Source organism: Clupea harengus, chromosome 22 (assembly GCF_900700415.2).
Source record: "Clupea harengus chromosome 22, Ch_v2.0.2, whole genome shotgun sequence".
Lineage (NCBI taxonomy): Eukaryota > Metazoa > Chordata > Actinopteri > Clupeiformes > Clupeidae > Clupea > Clupea harengus.
Window position 1 is genome coordinate 9521328 of NC_045173.1, and position 25779 is coordinate 9547106.

Genomic DNA, 25779 nt, shown 5'->3' on the forward strand with positions numbered 1-25779 from the left:
ATATGTGTATATCAGACAAAAATACTGAAACTGAATAATAAACTGGAAAAAAATCATACTGTTGAGTATTGAGAACAATTGTGGACTTGGGCCAAAGAAACAGGTGCTGGCCAAACAAACATCATGACTATAGTCTCGGAAAAGATGACAGTGGTGACTGAGTCGCAGACTGATATTGATGTCCAAATGGCAGCAGTCATTAGGATATGAGAGTATGAGAGGTAACCCCTGAGGTACTGAAGAAGACCAAAAAGACCCAAGATTGACACAGGTCTAATACCAACCATTATTCACATGTGTATGTAGAAAACACAAACCTCAGAATACACTCCCAGGCATCTCACTTTAACAAGAAATCAGTGGCATTTCATCCTGCAGTGCATGACCCCAGAAAGAGAAATGGCATGCATGTGTAGTACTGCGACCGTGAAACCCTGGCATTTCTCAGTTCAACCTCTCCCCCATAGCGGCTTTCCGCCAGACAGTGTGGGAGCCTCAGAGCACGAGTGTGTCAGAAACACTGACACGTCAGACAGAAAGAGACACAGCCACTCGTCAGGGGCAGACTGCCAGTTAAATGGATTCCAGGTCATTTCTTTTAGGATTACCACACAAACCAAAACTACGAACAGATCAATATCTTTATCTTCATCAAGATCTTTATCGTTAACCAACGCTCTGGTCTGAGTTCTGTAGATGTGCCTCAGATGTGTTCAAAGTCAGTCATGATTTAAATTATCCCATTCATTTAGCCAACTGGTAATAATGTCAAATCATCATATATACTTGAATCAACCAATGATTAGACAAACATAGCCATGTCTTGTGTTTTCATGGAGGAATACTTTCAATAGTATAACATTGCCATTTCATCATTATCAGTAATTGTCATGGCGGCTCACCTAATGTTTGATGGTATAGCAGCATATTACTATTTGACTTTGGCTGTTAAGGCATTTAATATAATGAAAGCTGTAATCATAAATACTGATATTGCTGACACGAGGACTGAGGCATGGTCATTGTGAATGTCTATATTCTCCACAGGAAGATGGTTGATTGAAGATCTGACATAACTGATAGCGTGAAAAATCCGAGTACTGACTGCTACAAGTGGTTGATGTCTAGCGGTGAACATGAAAAAGGAATGCCTTGGGTGAATGTGAAATAAGCGAGGGCCTTGCAACTGACCATGTCATATTTGTTTCACACTCAGACCAACCTTTCCTTAATGCCAAAAAATAGGACAAAATCATGGGAAGTTCAGCATGAGCAATTCAGTTTGGGAGTCACTTCATACCCTAGAGACACGCCAGCGTTTAAAAAAAGTGTTTGTTAAAGAGTGCTTGTCTGAAGAGGAAGTGTTCTTCAAGCAGTGCTTTCAAGCTGAGTTACAACCTGAGTTACACTTTTCAACCTGAGTTACACTGAATGAAATGTAAAACGTATGCTCATATTTCATGCTCAATTAATGGTAACATTCACAATGGACTCTTTCAAAAGTGTGAGTTTGAAATTAACTGGTTGAGAGAACTGCATGAGAAAAAAGATAACCCTTTTGAAAGGGGTAGTGAGTCTCTATGGTGGAAAGGGGTAGTGAGTCTCTATGGTGGTGGGCCTCTTGATGTCTCATACATGCTCTGCCTTAGGCTTTAAATAAATGAGATGGTGAATAACACAGAATGACACAGAATAACATAGATGATATTTATTAAATTGGATCAAAAGAATACACTTAAGGATAAACATAAATAAATATACATTTTAATTAGCATATACATTATGGAATATATACTGGTAAGATGGATGCTAAACGAAACTATTTTTGCCTCACTGATTTGGTCTGTATAACATATCTTAATTGCATTCATGGTCATGGATGAACATGAACATAATGAATAACGAATGAAAAAAAACATTACATATATGATTATTAACAGAAATACAATAACTGAGCACTCAGTTTAATAAATTAACTATTAAAGGAAAAACAAAAACCACAAACAATCATCATAACTAGTATGTTCCGGTATTAGTCTTCATCACAGAGTTGAAACAAAAGCAGGTTGTTGACATGAAGCTATGAAACTGCACTGCGACTACACTATGATATCCATCACTGACTCATATATAATCAGCACACCACAGAAACACAGTTATTTTTGGCAAATACATACAGACATCAAACGGAAACAAAGACAACCCTAATTACATGTATGTTTCACTTGCTTAATAGAAAATAATGACAAAATGATACCCCACAGTTAAATCCATATTACATTCACAATGGCAGTAAGACTTTTCTTTTTTATACAAAAAAGGTTGGTTCTGTTCCTTTGACAAAATACTAAAACATATGTAATTAAGTTTAAATAGTCTACATTCTTGCATGGTAATACTTTCATAATGTCTTCTAGAACATTCTATTTGTAACATACTCTAACATATCACATATATACTTATATACACATATCAGGTATATACACATATAAGGATCACCTCTGAATCTCTCAGTGAGGATCATATCCTAAATATATAACCAAAAGAGACAAAAGAGTAGCCATTTTTACAAAGGCTTTGAAATAAGGCATGGACCAAAACTGAACAAACAAGACCAAAGAAAGGCTGTCCAGGAATGAAAAGAGCTACAGGATTATTCCTGATTTGTTTGTTTCGCTCTCTCTCTCTCTCTCTCTCTCTCTCCCTCTATCTCTCCCTCTGTGTGTGTGTGTGTGTTTGTATATATGTAGCAAATTATATAATCTATTTAACCTTTGTCTGCTTTGGTGTAACCCACTATCTTCCTCAAACATCAGTTTCATAACCCACAGTCAAATCATCACGGGTCTCGATGTGCGAGTGAGAATGTGTCTGTGTGTGTGTATATGTGCGTGCTTTTTAGTTTTGTTTGTTTTGTTTGTTTTTGAAAACCCAGAAAACCACTGTGGCGTTATTGTGCAGTTTTATATCTTTCCTGCCGAGAGAGAGGATCACAGGTGGGCATCTCCCACCTGGAAGAAAATCAATTAATCTTGAAGCCTTTCCGTCTGCTGAGGCAAGACAGCAGTGGGGCAGTCAGACCTGTTTGCTATGCTGTAGGTCAGTCAGGCCTCAGGGCCCTTGTAAGGATCAGAGGCTTAAATAATCAATAGCCGTAGCTGTGAGGGTGAGAGATCCTGCCAGCTTTCAGCACCTCTGGCCGTAGGCATCTGGATGCATGCAGAATCATGCAGGGCACTGGGGCGATAACGCAGGCAGAATGAATCAAACCAAGCAGTGGAAATTGGATGTTGAAATAATTCTTTTTATAGGCCAACACATCTGGAAGGATGCAGACAATACAACGCTTCAGCTGTGTTACACCACTGAGCTTCACAGGGGAGGGAACAGAACGTCGATGACTACATCAACAACAACTAATATGATTGGGACCAGCTCAACAAGCCTGTAAATGTTCCACAACACCACAAGTCAAAGCAACAGTGATTTTGGCATCTGCCATCCACAACATTAGGCTTTTGTTTATACTTTTTCTAACAATCTGCCAAAACACATTGAGACTCAATGTCATCCACCAACGATAAACAATTTTAATATTTAAACACATTCTGGCATGTCAATGTATTATTTTGTAGCTACATAAAGATTTGAAAGAAAAACGTATAAATCAGCTAATTCTGATATAAATATAACACAATACCATTCTTTACTCTGGAAAATGCATTATATACACAAAGAGTCATCTTTTATCATAACTAGTCCTCTGCGCTTTTTTGACTGCTATGATTTAAAGGTGTACTGAGAAAATAAAACAACAATGATTTGGTCCCTGTCTTACAAGGGGCACGCTTCACCAACATGTATAGGAAAGCAAATTCTTATCACCACGTGAATACTAATGCTGTTTCTATGGCTTGACAATGTTGACACAACAAAACCAATACACGCAACTTATCTTTCCTTTTTGCAAGCTTAAGCACATGCATTATTTTGTGCAAATGGAACAGACCAGTGACTTATGCTGCTGTCACTAAACAAAGAACATAACATCCTCACATTTAAACACATCCAAAATGGCCTTTACACTTCATTTCATTACACTTTTTCTAATCACATGGCAACTGATATCCATTGCTATTCTGGAAATCTACCACGACCATAGAAGGAACACTGCAGACTGTTGTACCACTAGTCTGGGTGAGGTATCCCCAAATGCTTACAACATTGAGAGACTGGGAGTAGATGGTTCATTCTTCTCTGACCTTGTCACCTCATGTGTTATATGCTCTAGCATGTTTGTTGAAGTGTGAAAGTAAGTCGCAACGATCCTCAAAGAGAACAAAACACTGTCTCCACTGGTTAAGAGTGAACAAGCAGGATCAGCATGCTTTACCCCACGAGTGACCGATGGCTGTTGATGCATTTAAGCCAACCTCATTGATTTATCGGGGTCTGGCACACATCCAGATGATGCATCAGGCGCTCCCATTAATAGCAGTAGTAAGCAGTAGTGGCAGGCTAACTAAGGCCACTGTTACCCAGGGCAGACCTTCTGTTATCAAAGCTGAAGGGCAGTCCATGCCACCCAGAGCTGAGTCTGGAGGTCTGTTCCCTAGGGGGCAACGGAGATTACTGGTCTGTTCACCAGGAGGTGAGGGAAGCCATTTTAAGTGCTGCGAGAGATTCTTTTCCCCCCTTGGTGTGTGCAGTGATCAGTGTGATGAATCGGAATAATTGCTGTTGTCAGCAGGTTGGTCAAAAGTCAATGTCTCCTATATTGGCCTAGAGAGAGCCAGTGGAAAGTTCATCTGGGTGGTAGGCACAAAATCTTTCGTTATACATGTGGTCTAATTAAAGCCTCAGCATAGACACACAGTGGTCACGGCCGGTTGTGTTCCTTACCAACAGTGTTGTTTTTTCAGAACTCCCTTTTTGCCTGTAATAAAGCCAGTTAGATACTTGGGTGAATTACACGCTTTGCCAGTCAGGCCCCATTCCAAATGACACATATGTAACAGTAATACCTCACTTTGCCTTTCTTTGTATCCTCAATGCGGTAACCCTCCACTGTCCAATTCATGCTTAGATAAGGAAAGGAAGGATGAGGATTACGCATGTGGTGTGTTAAGCATAAAACATGCAAAGCACAGATCAGGTAAGTAATCAAAGCAGTAGGCTGACTATTAATGTTAATGGCCTGCCTGTTACAAGGCCCAAGCAGGGAGACTCAGACACTCAGAAGGAGAAGGGCCAGTAGGACTGAGCTGGAGAGGAGATGTGGAGATGTGGGTCCATATACTACTGGATGAGTCAGCAATGCATACAATGGAGAAAAACAAATCAAATCAATTTCCCAAAACATCTGGACTGCATTACTAGCAGAGGCATGGAAAGTCTTCCGCTTGATGGTCTGCATTTGCATTTGAAAGGTGAGAGGATAAATGGCAGCGTGAGTGGTTCGGAGCAACAAAACTGGCCAGTGTTGCTTTTCCCTGGGACCCTTGGAAGTACTGAAACAAGCAAAAAAAGAACTTCTGACAAAAACAGAACCTGAAATGAATGCCAACGAGTTCCAAACTGGTGCCTTTTTCGTGTCTGAAGTCCGAAGCTATATTCGGAACATCCACTCACTCACTTACTCACTCACCCACCACATAGAAAAATCTATCAAGTTCACTATGTAGGGAATCAGGCGTTAAAACAACAGGACACTACATTCCAAAATGTTCCGTATTGGTAACTTACCAACATGTTAACGTTAATTTGGCAACAGGACTGCTTTCCTTCGGTAAAATTGATAAAATACCATTACAGGGCAACAATGGTGATATTTAGCAAAAATGCGATCTATAGTTGCCATGCTATTCATAGCGTGTGTGGGAATTTTATAGTGCACTATATAGTGAAAATAATTTACAGTTAAGAATTCGATCAGCACTACAAAATGGCTGATTCACAGTATAGTGGACTGTAGAGTGAGTGGATGCTCCGGACGTAGCTAGAAAGTCATTTAAAGGTGATATATGTAAGAATTTTAGTTCAAAACATTCAGAAATTAACTAAAAACAGCCACATAATGTGATAAAATAACCTATACACTGTGAGGCCCAGATATCTACTAAAGTTAGCATGCTAATCAGCTAGAGCCGCTCCTGCCTCTCTCATAATACCACTTTGTACCTTAAGAGGCACTAGTGAGTTACTGTAGTGAAAACAGCAAGGGAAGGCAAGAGTGCCATGACAGGCATAAGCCCACACTGTCAGAAAGGGTGTTTTTAATTGCTAAAATACCATTTCAGAGCCTAAAATTATGACAGTTAAAGTGTTTATGAATTTGTAGAGAAATGGATTGTTCAATTTTTTTAACTACAGTGCCTCAATCCATTTTCAGAGTACTGGATTAAATTACGCACATACCCAAGTAAGCATGGCTATCATGTATCAACAAGTAGCTCAGTAGCAAGCTCATCGGTTAACATTAATCAGCTAGCTCAAAAGCTCAAATGCTTAAATGAAGACCAACAGGGGTCTGTTTGTCTTGATTAAGTTAATGTTATTCATAATAACACTAATGGTAACTTAGGTATCTTTCAATCACATAAATGTTTTCATGCTACATGTAGCTTTCAGCCTCCTCCACCTTGGCCAGTCCTTTTGTTTACTCCTCTGAAGGGAGAGGAGGTAGGGGTATACAAACGTAAAAATACACTATCCCCAATCTGCTTAGAGTGGGGAGTCTCGAATAATTTAGCCCGCTAGCCGACAGATAGTCAATCTTACGTATAGCCCCTCTAATGGTATGCCAGCATTATAAACTCTAGCAGTCTCCAGCCAACATCACTACAGATGGGGGTAGGCTACAGTGCAGGGGTATGTGTACATTATATGTCAAGTGTGACAATCCTGGGCAGGGTACAAAGACAGTGATTGTTCAGACATAGAGGACTGGTGCTATATATAGTGTGTTGAGAAGAAAACGTCCATTTGTAATGTGTGTTTGTAATTTAAACAAAATGTAGCAATGGACGAGGCTTTCTCGTGCTCATCAGCAATGCCACTGAGAAAGACTGGGGACAAATTTTCCCTTTGAGAGTTTTTTTCTGCCGAGACAATGGCAATTAAAACTGCATGCAAGGGGGCATCCTGCAGGGAGCTTGAGAGGAAATAATTCCTCAGACTATACAAGCTTTCACAAGCACAAGGTTTCTGGCAGCTCTGATTGAAGGACACTGTAATCAACAAGGCCCATTTTTAGTTAATCTCTAGAAATATTAACTAAAGGGTAATATTCACTGGTTAAACCCTGTTTAATGGTGCTGATTAATACCTTTTTTGGTGGTGGATAGGCTAATGGAGTGTACGCCTTTCAGATCTCCTAAAATGGTTTAAACCAACTGATAAATGTTTCTTGCTTGAAGTTAGTTACCGTTAGGCCTTGATCCTGCTTGGTGCAAATATAAAGAATACTGTATGCTTTGGCAAAATACAAGAAGAGTTGGGTTTTGAGACTTGAATTACAAGATGTGAAACTGGGAACATAATGCCTTATCTTGTTACAGTAAGTCCACTGCATCATAGTGTGAAAAAGCTAAACTCAACTAAATTACACCAAATGTCTTGTCACCAGTCTGTCCTCACTCTCCTCTTTTCCAATCCCATACCCTTTTACTGAGCCATGGATGGAAGCTGGTTGTCGCGACTATGGCAAACAGGAAAGGACCTTTAACCACTTCACCAAGACTGTTTGGTCCCTTGTGCTTTAAGCTCTGAATTAAGCTTCTGAATTAGTATTTGGCCTACTTCATTACCACTTTTATCCATGCTCAGTTGTTTCAAATGACTGCTCTTTACGTACTCTGGATGTGCACAATACCCAATTAATTGGTCATAATTTGCACACTGCCAGTGATACTTCCTGTTTGCAAAGACAATATACAGAATGTTACAAGACTAAATCAGCACACAATGCACATAAACCTATATACCTCTATATCTCACATATATCTTTAGGCCTCCTCTTTGGTTAGTTGAGAAATTCTTTTTGACAGTGGTAAATTAGCTTGTGTTTTTTATGGTTTGATTTGCTGCACTAACTTGGTAAACAAAACAACTTAGCTGACAACAGCTCGGTCACTAACCGGCTGCTGCCTGAGTAGCCTAATGATAACATTGGACTAGATCCTCATGACTTTGACATTGTATGTAGCTAATACTCGGGGCATAAAAAAGGAGCATAAAAAAATAAACAACATAGACAAGCATTGGATGACCATGACAAGGTAGGTCAATCAAAATAGGCCACCTTAAGCTGTTATGAACACATTATACAGTGATATACACCAAACAACCTTTTATGATGATATACTCTGTCCATATCTGAAGTGATATAATTATATAGCCATACTGCCCAGTGCAAGAATCATAGGAAGGAACTTGACTTGAACATCTGTAATGAACAAACAATACTCTTGTGATACGAAGCTTTCTTTTCGGACACCCACCCTTATACGAAGGCCTACGGGAGACTCCAGTGAAACTGATCTGTGCGCCAATCTCCTTACGAAAACTCCTCCTGTTGGGCAGTGTGAGCTGTGCAAGGCACTGCCCGTGCCACTGCGTTATCCCCAGCGCCGCAGCCGTTGAGGTGACGAGAGGACGGGGCTCCCTTGCGTCCGGCCTGCTTGGCCTCGCCGGACTCGTACACCACCACCATGCTGGTCTCCATCCGGGAGAGCGTGTACATGCTGCTCTGGCGGGTGGGGTGCAGGCGGGTGGCCTGCAGCTCCAGCTCGTCATAGCTGGACACGCGCACAAACGGGCACCAGCTGAAGGCCCGCTTGAAGCCAGCACGGAATCTGTGCACAGCAAAGAGACGGGAGCGGTGAGAGAAGCAGATTATTTGATCTCACAAGAAGAGGCTAGAGGCTGTAAAAAAAGATATTAATTTACAGCGATTTATGTATGTAAATTCCCTCTATTTATCCACTCACACACACACTGAACTAATCCCCAATGAAAAAGAGCTAAACTGTAAGAACCCCTGCTGGTCAGAAATAATGACCTTAAACCCTGTCACACTCTGGCGTTCACACATTACTTGTGTCAAGTGTGTACACATGGCCCTAGAAGCTGTACATGTTCCAGATCCAGTCCTATTTCTGTCTTTTTTAGAGCCTTAAGGTACTCATAAAGTAAAATTGTCCTATTAACAACCCACAGTGGATTCTTTCTATCCCTGTCTTTTTAGACACCACACTAACTGGCCTGGTTGCTACAACATTAACAACATTCTTGGATGATGCATGAGCGGCCCACTTTACTTTGGAAACCTTGATGCATTTGAATGTATTTTGGAGAGATTGCAGAGAACCAGGTGATATACATGTTCTCGTATGAGTTGCGTGGATGTTAGTGTTTGTGTATAGGTGTATTGTGTATACTTTGAGATAGGAAACCCAAATGAACCAGTCAAATGTTGGTTAAAAAGACGTCTAACAATGGTTGTATTCTACCAAGGTTACAGCCATAATGTATTGCATGCAACTCAAACATTGCATACTCATCATACTGTAATCATGACAAATCTTTTTTCAAAGGTTTTGGTGAAGCTAAGGTATTTTGCGACCATGGGCTAGGCCTGGCGACATGTGACAAAGCCTAGCTTTACTGGTGCACCAAGTAATATGTACTCAACACTGACTCAAGCCTGGTGAGACTTCTAAATACACTTCTGAAAGAGGCATCTGTGTCACATCTGGTCGAGTGCAGGAGTGCATGTCTACTGACTGATGGGATTCATCTGCCATCTAGGGCTCATGTGCCACCCACAACACTTGAAACAAATAGTAGGTGTATTTGAGCCATACCTGCTGTTAAGGCAGCAGTATATGATGGGATTGTACATGGTGGAACTCATAGCGAGCCACATGACTGACAGGTAAACCTGTTGGATGTACTTCCACCGATTGATTGGCCTGTAGAGGCCAGACACCAGGAAGTAGATGTGATACGGCAACCAGCAGATGGCAAATGTCACCACCACAATGATCATCATCTTCACCACCTGGATCCAGACAAGAGGGAAGAAAGATGGGAAAAAGAGGTTAAATAATTGAGGTTAGAGAGGGAGATAGATTCAGCCGAATCAGATGACACAGATTGAAAAGTAGCAACAGGTGGACCAACCTAGGCTTCAATGCAAACATGTGGACAGAACCAAAACTGGGCTCCAGTGCAAACATGTGTACAGAACCAAACTAGGCTCCAGTGCAAACATGTGTACAGTGCCAAACTAGGCTCCAGTGCAAACATGTGTACATAACCAAACTAGGTTTCAATGCAAACATGTGGAGACATGCTCTGGTGTCGCAGTCTCTTCCACAGAATCCAATAACACCAAATCAATCCACAAACCACCCTTCCACACTCTGCTTCAGCTGTATTTTACTCGAACACTTCAGATCTAATCACACACGGTTGTGTCTGTTACTCTAGGTAGCTTTGTCACGGTACTTCTGAATGATCTCCACACTTCTGCCACTCTTCCTCAGCACAGTAATGAAGATAACTGCGTTGTACTTCTCTTTCTCTCTATCCCTCTCTTTCTCTCTATCTACCTCTTTTGGTCCCCTCTATGAATGCCCATGAAGGACAATTGTGTTCTGATGAATAAAATCAAGAGTCCTCTCTGTCTTACTTCGAGTATCCTGAGAGATGATGGAAAACATAGGATTTAAACAAACATTGTGTGTACAACACATTTCTGTGCTTGGAAGCTGATAAGAATGAATGCTAAACGGACTGGATATAATGGTGTTGTTCAGTTTGGGTAAAAAGAAGTGTTTTTTTTTTTTAGATCTGACTTGATTTTACTGACACTGATCTGAAAATGAATTCCTCTTCTCAGTAGCTATCACTAGGCAGTCTAGAAGACCAGATGTGGTTAAGTGCGTGAAGGTGAGCTCCACCTTCATAAGGTATGGAACAGGTTTAGAAATCCTAAATGAATGATACCTGCTCATTATTCTCATCACCATTTACACCAAGTTCTCCAGGGTGGTCATTGGGTGAACATATATATATGTCTATGTGTCTCTGGCTCTGTGAGGCCAATGGCTAAAAAGATATTAACGATGAACAGCATATTACTCAAATCTATTCAACTCACTGTTGAACAAGTGGTAGTAATGACCTCCATTACTGCCGAAGAGGGATGGGCAGAGCCTCACAAGTGACTGCATCATCTTCAGACTCCAGAAGATGCATGCAATTCACCTAAAAGCATACTTACAGTATGTTGATCTCTATTGTGAATGCATATTTTAGCATGTAATAATACACCTATAGAACACCTATATTCTGGTTCTGGTTCTGTTCTAATGCATTTGTTTAAAACACACCCTGTATCTACAGAAATTGAACTCTTCTATGATTTATACATTCCCTGCATTGCTCATCATCACATGCATGAATACAGGTCCATGATGCTATGTGCTGAAGAGAATATTCTAGAGGGTAAGTCATGGGAATCACAGCAGATTTGCACTCTTTTGTCTGTCAAACATTTCCTGTAAAACCGATTCACTGCCTAGTGTCATTTTGAGAGAGAATTTTTTTTAAATGTTCACCACATTTTTCTGAGGTGAATCATCATGTTCTTTGCAATGAGAACTTGACACCGCTGACACATAAAGGCGAGAAGACAGAGGTAGGGCTAGAGTGGCTCTATGCTTGCATGTCACGTTCACCTCTACCCTGCCACACTGGCATCTCTCTACCCTCCCCCCACTTCTGAACTCACTGGGTAAATATGGAAGCTGACTGAATGGATGATTCCCTGCATACAGAAAAGAGGGGGAAGAAGGAAAAGAGCAAGACAAAGACAAGAAAAAGGGAGTGAGATAGAAAGATAGAGAGAATAGACCATAAAGCGAAAAACAGAGGGAGAAGATAGAAGTGGACTGAACAAAAAACCCTCTTTTATTTCCTCTTATCTCCCCAACTCCTCTTTTGTTATTGTAGTAGGAAAGGCTGTGCCTTCCAATGAGGGATATAGATCTTCTCTTTGTGGCAAGGGCTGTGTGGAGAGCAGGTGTGATGTCAACGAAAAAGTGAAAAGAAAACTGACAGCATTCAAAGCTTTCCCAGCTAAAACCTATTTCCCATGTCTTTTGTCCAAGGGTTGTATGGGCAGATCCAAAGTAATTTGGCTCAAGAGCTTTGAGACAATAACTGCATGCAAATCCACAAAACCCACAAGGACACAGAAATATCAACACAACTAGGGAGCAAACCTCCAGGTAGACATGGTTCTCTATATATGCACATCTAATTATGTTTTTTTTACATGTATACATTTTTTTATTATTCCTATATGAATTAATCATAGTGTAATGGACCATGCTAATGACCTGCCTTGTGTTTAATTATTATTATTCAATTATTTTCTTTAGGTTCATACAAAACTAAATCATTATTCATTTGCTCTAGATATGCAATGTAAAGTGGGGCCACGTACAGCTTGGTGTATGACATAGCAATACATTCTTTATAAAAACAATTGTTATTAATCTGTGTAAATGTAAAAAAAATATAAAAATAACTGAGAATCATTTCTTGTTTATTTTTAAAAAAAATCTTCGTATTTATGAACATTTTATTCTGATCCTAAATAATAATTTCACAACACCTGATTCTGAACACATTTTAATCTTCTGCTCCAGTGATTAGTCTCTCATTAGTGTGCTATATTCAAATGGCTTCTGAGATCCAACACAGACAAAAACATCTCTGCTTCTTCAACAGAAGGGGTTAGTGACAAAGGCCAGTCTAAAACAGAACACCTCTGTTTGCCTGGAAACAATTCACAGGAGGCCATTAATGTTGTCAAGGACACAGAACACATCCTCTGCTGCCCAGAGCAGGAATGATGAAGACAGTCTGGCCGAGTCTGTAAGTCTTCGCCACATGCTGAGAGGCATCGCATGTTGTTTACTTCTCTTTCTCTCTCTCTCTCTCTCTCTCTGCTGACCTGGGTTGTTTGATGGTTACATCAATAATGCAGAATATATTAATGGCATACAATCTGGATAGGTCGTGGACAGCCTTTAGCGATGCTGTAAAAGGGATTTCCTAACTTTCCTTTAAATGGCCTATGTGCTGAACTCACATAAATAGAGAGTTGGTCTTTGTTGACAGTTCAAAGGTAGTTGATTGAGGGCTGGTTGAGCGGTATTTGGTTAATTGTACACAGTTTGTTAAATATTTTTTAAACTATACTCCATATCAAAAACAGTTTATGAACAAATTTAAGCATTGCTGTCACATGAATAAATATTTAGCCTAATGTTTGATTGTGACAAGACACAGGAGGGTGAAGCTTTCTGGTAGGTTACAGATTCCAGAGGGACGGAACTCCATATATAGTAGATCAGTGCTCACTCTCAAGGGTGGAAGTTCGTGTCCTTAAGTGAAGTAAACACAGTTGATCGTTCCTGACATCACACATTTGTGTGCCAGCCGTCAACTGCTCTTTGCCATGCAATGTGTGTGTCTGGGCCTCAGAGTGGAGCTGGCTCTGGGATACGCCTGACGCCATAACCCTTGATATTTACTGACCGAGGGATGTGGTCAGACATGGCAAGTGTTGCATACATCAAATCAAATGGCTGAAATACAAACACCAAACTGAGTCATATAATGGGCCATCTTTCTGTAGCCAATTATTATCTGCTGTTGAAATGCATTAACCACTTTATTATAAAAGAGCACCGACTGACAATCAGATGGATCTTGAAAAAAGAAAGCCATTGATGAGAGAATAGTTTTAAGGCCCACTGCCCCTCCTAGATTAAAGAATATAAGAACATATTTACAGGGAATATATATTACATGCAATATCTCTTTCTCAAGCTTTTCAATTTCAGCACCTTCTTTTTACCTTTTCCAATCAGCACAGAGGCCATGATTGCCTTAGCTGTGCCCAAAGACCCTGCCTGAGAGCGGGTGTGCTCTGATGATTGTGATCTCCAGAGAGCTGTGAGCACAGCTACCTAAAGGCAGAACACCGTGTTCCCCAGTACGCTTGACTTTCAAAGGCGCCACTGAGTTCTCTTCAAATGTTAGGGTCTGCTTTTCAAGTGCTAAGAGAATAGCTGGAAAGAACAGAATGAAATTCCTTAGTACCCAGAGAAGTTTTTTCCATCTTAAAAGCCAAACCTCTGTGGTTGGTTGTCTTCTTCTTGTAGGACAAAAGAAGAGTTCCTTCAGAAATTCAAAAGAGAAGCTGTTGCATTTGCATTTGCATTTTAAATTCCTACAGACTTAAAAATAACACCCCCAGAAACCTTGAATCTTCTACTTTTCAAATAGTCCATAGAGCCCAGAGCTGCCACACACACACACACACACACACACACACACACACACACACACACACACACAGTAAAATGTCAGTAAATTAGAGTTTTCACCTATCTTATTCCAATCGTTTCAACACCTAGGAAATCACCCCCCACACACACACCTTATTTCCTGCATTTCAAAGAAAGGAGGGGAAAAAAACCTCTCCATGTCCAATCTTCTCCTGAATCCTAAGGGTCTCAGGTGTAGCTGACACTCACAGTGAGGTAAGAGGTGTGAGATCTGGTCATTACGGCAGGGTCTAGGGTGACTGGTCATCAGTGGTTAAGCATACACGCTCCTAGACCACCTCCAGAGGACACTCCAACCGCACCCGCAGCCCTCACATCAGTGCTTATCGTGGGTTTAAGTGGCAATAGTGGCTTAGGCTAGGTAATCCCTCAAAATGGCGTGTGGGTTTTGCAACCCTGTTAACATCATACATCCTGTGGTAACATGAACCTAGTAAGGGCTGTAGAGGTTATTTAAATTAAGGTGAACCTAAACTTTCAACAAGAGGCTTTAGGTGGTAAGGTGCTACAAAACTGCCAACCATATGCTCAATATGAGTCAATTTCAGAGTCACTAAAAGGTTTCTAGGAAAGATGCTTTTCACCAGTCCACAAACCCATCATGGGTTCAAAGAACGGAGGCTTAATGGACACAGAGCTGGCAGTGAATACACTGACATTTCTCTCCCATGCTTTTAAACTCTATCTCTTTGACCTTTCAAAAGGCTTAGCACATGAGCAAATACATCCCCTAGAAAAATGGAAGTTTTCCGGGAAGGAGAAGAAGACAACGCTCTTGCACTAATTACCCCCTGCTCATGCGAGCGCCTGACGGAGAGGCCTGGTCTGCCCCTGCAGGGTGAACAGGATCAGTCAAGGTGAATGAGGCAGGCAGGCCGGCTGATCGAGTCTGGCACTGCCATTCCCCCCGACCTAATGAGGGACATTAGTTCTACTGCTTAGGCCTCCTGACAGGCTGGGAGCGTTGACTTTGAAGTGAGGCACGGCTGAGCAGAAGGCATATTGGTTCTGTGTGGGGATATTACGGTGTAATGGGGACTACCGTGTTTACGCTCACTCAGAAGGTGTGTTTTCAGGCGAGAGGTGACACACGTTGAATAAAATCTGTTTTTTTTTGTAACACCCCCTGATAGGAAAGGGCTAAATGCATATTAATTGTTTTAATTATCTGCGCTGTGCTCAGGCCTGCATTTGAACTGGGTGCCATGAGAGCAATTTGTTCCAGAGACAGAGGCTGAGATCTGGCTGATAAGAGCTTTTCCGCTCTGATGCCTAAATAGGCTAATGGAAATACGCTCTCTAGCACTGGATGAATGAAATAGAGAGAGCATGAGACTATGGTGGTTATTTGGTTCTTTAAGGACTAGATAATGTATTAAGTGCCCCTGCTGAAGGTAAGGAAATCAGCGATCTGTCAAATGTACTAGTTACTTTACAGTTACTAGTTTATTTAAGATATTATCTGCCTTAGGTGTTTGAGCCACTATGCACTTACAACAACAATAAATATAGCGTATAAAACCCAGATCTTATTGACAATATACAGGGTGTAGATCTGAAGAATTATTAGTCACCTAAATTAGACAATGTTACCACTAAACCACTTTGACCATTCCGAAGGATTAACACTATTTAATTCTCAGATACCAATCTGTCATCTGCTATGCTTCTATGCAGGCATAAAATAAACATTACCAACATAATCTGTATTTTAACTCCTATATTTAGGAGGTAATTTAAAAAAACTTCACACACATTACTATAACACACACAAAGACAGATATTCACCCACTAAACACAAATGGACACAGGAACCTAAAACATACAGAACAGTACTGAGGACTTTACAAAACTACCAAAAAATCCCAAACCCCTTCATTGCACTTAACTCATCTTTACTTCAAAGTCCTGATACCTACTGACCTCCTGCTCTCCATGACCTCCATATCTCTATCTGTGAAACAGCGCTATTACTGCACTCCCAGTGCCCACTCAGAAGCTCATAGAAATCTCTGTCCACTCTCAGCCCAGACACTTCAAGTATATTTCAACGGCCTTCTCCCCTTTTCTCAGCATGGCTTATGTCTCCGCTGTCCTATCTGCTTGATTCTAATAAGTCTAGACTGCTCTTCAAATATGCAGAGACACTCTTCGTCACATCGCAACTGGTGATGCACTAAATCTTGCATGCAGGTGCCTCAATACCACCAACACAACATTCGAATCCCCTCTCTAAGAGAAAGCAACCACATTTGGCAAAGAGGTTAAGTGAATAGACTTCTGTTATACCACACAGAGACCTCTCTTGAGCTGTTACTCGTCTTTTTTTCCACGCTAACTCTTTTATAGAGATCAAAATGAAATAGCTGAAAAATAGATTCTCCTATCGGAGCTGCCTGCCATTTGAACTGTGATTATTTTACCTCCAGACCGACTGCAGTCAGGCTTGCTGAATGATGAAGCAACACTCCAGCTCAACAAGTTCAGACTGACACAAATTATAACTCCCAAACCTTCCATGGACTTTGTAGTGCCTGTGTGTGACTCCCATCTATGTACATTGTAAATGTGAGTGCATACATGCACATACTAACAAACACACACACACACACACACACAGAATGAGAGAGAGAGAGAGAGAGAAAGAGAGAGAGAAAGAGAGAGAAAGAGATGTATTCATATAATCCTAATTAGATATAAACTACTTAATAGAAAATGCATATGACAGTTGCATTAATTGACTGAAGGATTTATCATGAATGGATTTTATAATGTCCACCCCACTTTGATGGGCAAAGCAGCTACATCTGTCTCAGTGTAACTAGAGTGAAAACATGTAGCCATATCCACATGTTTAACATAGAGATATGGATAGAGTTGGATATTGGTACATGGTTGTATTGGCAATGCTGCGAGCTGGTAAATCTTAATCAAAGGGTTCCAGTTAGTTGGGGTGTTTTGTGATGCTGTTGTGTTGCACCAAGACATAATTGTGTCTAGATGTACAGTATGTGCCAAGCCACAACAACCCTCAATTGACTCTGCTGTTTATTTGCCTTCAACAAACTTGCTTTTACTGTAAGAGCCTTTAAGAATGGCAACTAACTGTATTATTGCCTGTATTATTGCCTGGTAAAAAAAAAAATCATATCAAGTAGAGTTATATCAAGTTCTATTAAGTAGAGAAGAGTTGAAACATATACAGTGGCTTTTTCATTACATTTTAGTAAAAGAGCAACATAACAATCTGACGAATGGACCAAAAATCATGTTAGATTTGCTGTTTGACCAGATTACAGTGAAATAACAGTTGCTTTTTGACCTCCAGGCAAACTAAACTTCAATTATCTTTAAAATCACAACTCATTTAATAATAGTGTTAAGTTTACTTCATCTTTAAAGTAACCCTTAATTGCTCTTACCCATTGAACATAATCATGCCAATGACTTGAATTTGTTTGTGACAGATGCTGTGTATTTGCATGGCCACACAATCAATCCCGATAGATGGACCCGCAGGACTGTTTAGCGATTATCTGAAATCTAATAGATCTAAAGAGGCCTAAATAGGTTTTAAGTGATTGAACTGACATGCTTTGATGTATCTATCCTTTCCAGCAATCTGCTGAATTTGAATGATAATATCAACTTAACTACCAGGGCTCTTAGCCAAAGCACCTCTAAATACACCTATGCATAATTCATTTGAATTTCATATTTCCATTCAAAATATTTAGATCCCACGACACTGCTAAATTTCATATTAATTATACTACCTTGGCAGACATACTGGCCTTGTCTGAAACCCTGATTCTTTACAATATTATTACATCCCACCTGTGGGTATATTTTAAAGGCTGATCACTATATCCTTCCAATTCTTCTCTTGGATATTGTGAACGGATTATAAAGACAAGGTTTACAACAATGGCATTATATAAGCAGGTTTTTTTACGATGAAAAAGGGAAACATCAATACGCCCACACACACACTCATACTCCCACACACACTCACACAGACACACACCTGCGTGCCCTACAGTGCCTTGGAGGCTCCTTGGCCCATATTCCCCAGAGAGGTTCTGTTTAGTGCCTGTCCCTGGTTTGTCATGCGACTGGCCCACTTCCCTAGCCCACCCTCACTGAAGAGGTGGAGGTGCGCCCTCTCCATTTCCCAGACCAGACGTTAAAGCTTCTGGGTCACTGCAGTCACTGTCCTAGCCCGAGGCATTCACCGGCTACATGGCACTCACATAAACTACTGGAAAAGAGCACACCACGCACCATTGCAAGAGGCTGGTCTATCTCTTATATGTCTGTATTCCCCTCTAGAGAAAAAAACTCACTACATTGCGTAGAGACAGAGGCATCAGCAACATAAAATGCCACCTGACAGATTGATGTCTATATCTGATTAAGTGGGTAATTTTCATTGACATCCAGAATGCCTTTTTTCTAGTGAGTATCAGCAATCGGTGCAAGGCAAAAACATTGCTCCAGGCATGATTGGAGTTGAATGAATGCAGACAGAGATACATAGCTGATTATAAAGGTGAAATAGTAACCTCTCCTAGTAATAGCCACTGGTACTTACCTTCCTCTTGGCTCGGAGCTGGCCATGGTAGTTGTCTGAGGTGTCCCCCGGGATCTCTCCTCCCCACAAGGTCACACCGACTACAGTGTAGGTGATTGCCATTACCCCCAGGGGCAAAATATACACTAGCACAGTAACAATGATATGGTACCTGTGACATAATAAAGAGAACAACACTCAAAACCTAGCATTTCAGTTGTGTAATAAAATAAGGACATTATGAAATCTTTCTTTCTGTCTTTTTTTCTAAATAGTAATTTAAAATGTATTGGTGAATTATGAGGAAGCCCTTGAACTCAGCTAAAATGATCTACATTTTGGCAACACGTTAAACTCTAGTTTATGGGAAGCAGACAATAGAGAAAGCTTGACGTAAAAGATGTCTGACATGACGGCATCTTCAGAGCGACGAGGCCAGGCGAGGTAGCAGAGGGTCCTCTTGGGCAGCGCCTTAATAGTAGAGTAGAAGCAGAGAGGGAAAGCCAGCACCACCGCCAGCACCCAGATGCAAACTATCACCCCTCTGGTGGCTTTGGCAGATAGCCGCGGCTTCAGAGGATGGATGATAGCCATGTATCTGCACAGCACAGGAAACAAGCATATATACATCCAGGTCAGAGGTCAGAGCCAACAGGCATGGGAAAACACGAGATGTCACCCTACATTGAGAGAGGCAAATGATACGCGGGTTATCTGTCAGTGCTGAGATGTGTTTCGAAGGCATCCAGAGGCACGGATTCCCACACCCCTATGTTTTCAGGCGTTAATGTTAATTTGGGTCTCTGTAGTCACTTTGTATGCCGGTTGAATGTGGTTACATTTGACACTTTTTTTGGCTCTTATGATCTGCTTTACCACAGGCGTAAACACAAAGAAAGTGCCTCAGTCAGCTTAGCCGATGCTTCCTCACAAACAATGCCACCTTAATGAGTGGGCTTTTCTGAATGCACATCACAACTGCCACCATTCATCAACATAATTTGTTAGTGTGCGCACAGGCTGGCTGGCTGGCTGGCTGGCTGCACACACACCAGTGCCTTCTCACTCAGAGTGCTGTAAGAGTGGCTTTACACGAGGCTTGGCTGCGGGGCATGATGTCTTATTTAGGTCCAGAGCCTCATTGGGGCGACCTCTAAGAAGAGGAATCTGAAGGAGGTGACAGACGGGGCAAACATTTGAACAAGGAGCCACATACTGGCACATGCATGCATGCACACACACAGACACACACAAATGCAAACACATACATACACACACACACACACACACAGAAAGAGAGAGAGAGAGAGAGAGAGCTGTGTAGAAGAAATGTAAATGCATGTTAGGCAGCAGGACCTAGAAAAGAAAAACACAGAGGGAAGTAATCAAGCAGGTTTCTCACGGAGCCTTTTATCTTCAGACCTTATGATGTATTGAGGCTGCTGATACTCAACATGGGAAGCGTCTGAAGACATTCTCCCATCCAGCTGTTGAGCTGCTATTCATAACGCTCATCAAAGACAGAGATATACACACACACATACTGGTTCAAAATCTCAATGCAAAACGAGGCAAATTCCTGTTATCTCATGTAATACCATGTATGTATTTTCGTCACAGCCTTGCAGTCAAGGGGAGTTAGAAATACGGTGATATTCACATTTGTTTAAGATGCATGTCATTTCATGTCTTGAAAATGAGAATGTGAATTTCTCATCTTGTTGGTGGACAATTGTTCTTTCAATCTCATGGTTTAGGAGATCCTTACCATAATGATCTGATTTAACATGGAATTACCAACAACATAATTGCAAGATTTACCGATATGATTTTAAACCAACACCTAATGCTATGGGGATGGGGTATCAGTTGCATAACTAAATCTAAATGTCAAGGTGCTGAAATAAATCTAAATTAAAAAAAATTAAAAACATTATTCAATAGTTAGCATGGCTTACACTCACTTGAAAACAATGAAAATATGTCTTTAGTGAAGATAAAATGATAAATTAAATGATTTTATTGCTCCAAAAACCCAACCAACCCAATACAATTGAACTAAATAGACGGTTCTACAGATTCAGTCGCAGAGGAGTAACATGGAGGAGGAAGCCACAGTGCAGTGGTAGTGTCTGCGCCCACACCTCATGGGGGTTTAGTGCCCATAAAGACCCAGGGTTAAGTCCGGCCTTAGGTCATTTCTTGAGCCCATTGACTTTGTGGGTTATCTTCACTGTACTGCAAATGAAAGGCTAGAAAAGAAGCATGGATTGTAAAGAGCGTATGAATTTTGTATGAATAAGTCATAAGTCATATTTGAAATTGGTGGACTCCACACATCACGAGCATGCAACAAAGAAAGAGTATGTGCTGGTCTCTTTCTATGCATGTAAATACTATTTGGAATGTAAATACAATTTGTTGATGGCAATGATTTTCTCCTAAAAATAAAAAGATGTGGTAGCCTAATGGCTGTTTTCAAGTCAAACTCTGAGAGGTTATTGAGGTCCATTCAAATGCATTTTGCATTATAGCTTGGACACATGTATTTCAACAGGTGGAGATCCAAGGAAATCCAGGACTGTTTATTTGTGATATTTGCAGAATATGGTAGACCATCAATTTTAAGACAATGGTACAAAATCAGAACATTGAATTAAAAACATTAGCATAATTTAGCAAGGTGGCAAATCAATATGCATAGACTGAGCTATAGCCTTGAAGAAAGCAGTGGACCCCAGTGGCTAAAAAAAAATTGGACTTTTACATCATGCTACATGAATATGCAAAATTTGAATGCAAGGCAAGTCTCCCCTTCCCTTCCCAAAATGTCTTCCCGTCTTTTTTTAATTAGACCCCCATTAGCAAACATGTTACCCACACTACACTGCATAGGACAGTATGGCACAGGCTTTAGTCTAAGCAATACCTAGTCTTATGGAGTCAGATAGTATTTGTGCACTACATAATGACAGTGCGTGTGTAAAATGACAAGACTGGCGTTTCTTTGGAATGTACAAGAGCAGAGGGTTTTACACATTCCATTCTGTATGCAGTGCTACTCAAATACATTTCTAATATTTCACCCAGAATATGTACCTGAATGTCACTGAACAAATTCAGAAAAGGACATGTTCTTCCCCATACTCAAGTGGCATCACTCCATACAGCAGATAGAATGAATAACAAGGGGAGCAACCGTGAATAAGAATTATCTTTAACAAAAGTGACATCAGGCTCTCCCTGGGGTCAAATATTTAATCTACTCCAAATGCAAACACAATGATTGCAAAAGTGCTAATGTCAACATGCTAATTCAATTCCCTCTGACCTGTTGTCATGGTTCTCGCTGCAACTTTGATCGGTCAGCTCATGTCTCCTCACTTAAAGAAATATTTCTGTTCGGCCACAATTGCCCATGGCTTACAATTTCAACTTAAAAGCAAAATGCAATACACCCTGACAAGATGACAAGGCGACCTGTTGGAGACTGTACTATCATCTTTGATATTCACAGTGCTCACGGCTACAGGTGTCTAGTGTGCATCTCATTTACGCGAGGTAATAATTGAATTCTCTTTATGTGTCATTTGATGATGTTTCCTGGATATGGAGCATTTTTGTCCATGGAGCTGTAAGAAATATTCGAGGCAACCGAACCTTACACTGAAGCCTTCCCATATTTTCATATTGCTTTATGCTAATGCAGACCAATGTATGAAGCAACTGACTGGTAAATATTTTGAGCAACGTGGCATCTACATGAAGACCATCCTCAGGTCATAGATGTAAGGGCTAAACCCATTCTAAGCTATGTACAGCAAGTGGTTACTACAGCATTTTGCTTTTTCACTTGCACACACTGACAACTTCCCTCCCATTGTAACAAAGGACAGAAAACCAGGTTGCATGGAGTGAGTTATGCCACTCTTAAGGACATTAAGGCTATTCTTGTCTGACTGCTGCAGAAAGGAGAGATTGGACCTGTGTATGGCTCTCTCCTTCTCTCTCTCTGTGTGTGTGTGAGAGAGAGAGAGATTACATTAAAGCACTGAGCAGTGTTACAGAGTCATTTCACTTCAATGAGCTTTGCACATCCTCATTTTAGTTGTCATCCATTGGGCAGCACTTCTACTATGGCAAAGCGACTCTGAACATGGGTTTATTAGGCTAATTACAATCACGCCTGTTTAGAGTGCCGTGTTTCAAGGCCAACTCTGGAGATTGAACTAGTCTTTTACGATAAAATCAACATTTGTAGGCATACATCTGAAATGAAAGAGGCATCGGTGGAAACCCCTCCTGGGCATAAAGTAATTTTCTCATTACAAACAAATTTCTGTAAGCGGAGCATTTCAGAACAGCGCACACAGAAAGGATGCGAGATGGCTGTTGAGATGTAAATGAGGGAGGATAGGCTGTGCCGAGGGGTCTTGGGACCAGTAGAATCTGTGGGGGTAATGCAATAGAACCCCTGGAGATTTTATAAATAACTTATTAGAGCTTGAAAAAAGCCACAATGGTGCAGCCACTAAGCAAATACATTTGGTTAGGATTTAATTAGTTCTTCTGGCACAGTGGGACAGAATGATAAAGTGGCTATGTGAGCTAGCCCCCCCCCCCCACACACACTCACAGCTCCCCTACCTCAGCACCACACTTGTTGTTCCTCTCCTACAGGTGTGTCACTAGCACAGGTGTCTGATTTTACTGGGAGTTTTACATGTTTCAGGGGTTTACCTTAAACCTGCTTAAAACCAAATGAGGCTCTGTATTTTTAGGGAAGTGCCCCCTTACATGGAGAAGCATGACTATGTATTCATACCACTTGACTCATTTTGTATACCCACGTCTATTTCAGTATGTAATGTAACCACATTCAGTAGCAATATATCGATGTTGGCTCTGCATAGAACTGCTGAAACTATCCAATCGCATAGGGGGAATACACATTCACATACTCTAACATACACAAGGCTCCAAAGGTGGTTTAAAGCCTTTTAAATTAAAGCCTGATTTTCAAGGCACAGCAGTGCACTGCAGTTCGTTGTTGTATGGCGTCGAAACACATTGTTTTTATTGTGCAATTACATCATTACCTCCCCGTCATTAACTTCCATGAAAATAGCAATTACCAACCACTGGTTTATATAGTTTTTTTTTTATCTTGCAACCATTCAATACAACGATAGCCGTACATAAAGGCGTGTGTGAACATTAACTGACTCCTACCTGTCAACAGCTATTGCAGTCATAGAGTAGATGCTTGCAAAAACAGAGGTGACCGGGAAAAAGTTGTGGAATTTGCAGTATGATTCCCCAAAGTACCAATCACCATGCGTTGCGTACACAAAATTGATAAGAGTATTAAATGCTGCCATAGATGCGTCAGAAAATGCCAAATTAAGCAAAAAGTAATTTGTGACTGTGCGCATTCTCTTGTGGGCCAGTATTATCCAGATTACAATCAGGTTTCCAAAGACCGCCACAGCCAGAATGGTGCTGTATGCCACCGACCAGAGCGCGACGCGCCAGGGTGGCTGGACAAATTGGTTCGTTAAGTTCCCGGTGAAGTTAGTTCCATTCGATGCCGTTGCCATTCCAAAATGAATTCCGAGATATTCTAAAATAAATATTTACAACTTGACACGAGGGATAGCGTTAAAATCACGCGCGCTTCAGTACGGACACTGAAAAGAGATTAGCTTCACTGCGCACCAGACCGTTCCGATGCTTAATACCTATCCGGAAAAAAAACCTCGATGAATAAAATTGAATTCAATTCCTTGATGCAAAATTTCAAAATAGAGAACTTTCTGGACAACGAGTCTCTCTGTGTCTGCGACTCTCCTGTTGCACTCAGTCACAGAGAACAACAGTGTAGATTGATTCTGTGACAAATCCAGTGGTGACGTGCTTGTCGTGAGTCCAGGAGCAGTCGATTGATTCACTTTGTTAAAGGCTAGAACACCGTCAAGAAGAATGGGATTGTATCTGGCGACCATGAAGGTTGAACATTGGTGTTCTTTTTTCCAGATCGGACTAAGGTACAACTAAATGTGTGTGAGAATGATACGAGACAAAACACGAGGCAGCAACACGCCACACACAGCAGTTCACATTAATGATTACATGAGAGTAAGGACTATGGCTCCCAAAGACGGGTTCATATTTGTAAATTAATGTAGAGTTTGCACTTTTATTCTTTTTACAGCCATGTCCAGATCATAGATATCAGAAGTGACCTGAGAGAGGCAGGTGTTCATCATAAGCTTCTGTAAGCACTTCATTATTATGGAGGTGAGTGCAACAGCACTGGGAGGTAGTGGTAGAGGACAGAGGGATTTGGTCTTTTGGGTACTAGTATAACCGTGGCTGTTTTCCAAAGGATCAGGACTTTGACAGTGAGGTTTGATTCCTAGAAGAGGGAGTGGAGCATTGACACTCACTCCATGGCACAGTTCTTGGGCACCCTTGCCAAAATGCCAGCGATAAATAATTGTACTCTTGTGTTGTCAAATGTAGCAGTGTGGTGCACGTGACCATGTGGGTACCATGTGTATCACCCCTTCCCTTCCCTGTGGCATTCAAAAGGACAGCAGGCAGCTTGTGGACCACACCACCATTAATGTAGTTTCACCATTTGTGGCTGTATGCCCAAGGGTGCCACGGAAAAATCCATAGCAGACAACGTATTTGCATATCTATAAAGACTGATTGCTTCCAAATGATTATTCAGATGTGATACACTGATGAAAATCACAATACATTCAA

At 41.0% G+C, this 25779-nt stretch overlaps 1 protein-coding gene across 2 annotated transcripts; it reads right to left on the bottom strand.

Moving 5' to 3' along the window:
- Positions 1 to 1693: 1693 nt before the first annotated feature.
- On the bottom strand, positions 1694 to 25185 carry tacr3a (tachykinin receptor 3a). 2 transcript variants are annotated; one of them, XM_031559567.2, is made up of 5 exons: positions 24238 to 25185; positions 19382 to 19603; positions 19027 to 19177; positions 9867 to 10063; positions 1694 to 8855 (listed from the first exon to the last, which is right to left on the bottom strand). In XM_031559567.2, exons 1-5 carry the CDS (start codon positions 24603 to 24605, stop codon positions 8558 to 8560), a joined length of 1236 nt encoding a protein of 411 aa, XP_031415427.1. In that variant the 5' UTR covers positions 24606 to 25185; the 3' UTR covers positions 1694 to 8557. The 2 variants fall into 2 exon arrangements, with proteins under 2 accessions (XP_031415427.1, XP_012692405.1); XM_012836951.3 differs by having other exon boundaries at positions 19415 to 19603; positions 24238 to 25178.
- Positions 25186 to 25779: the final 594 nt, after the last annotated feature.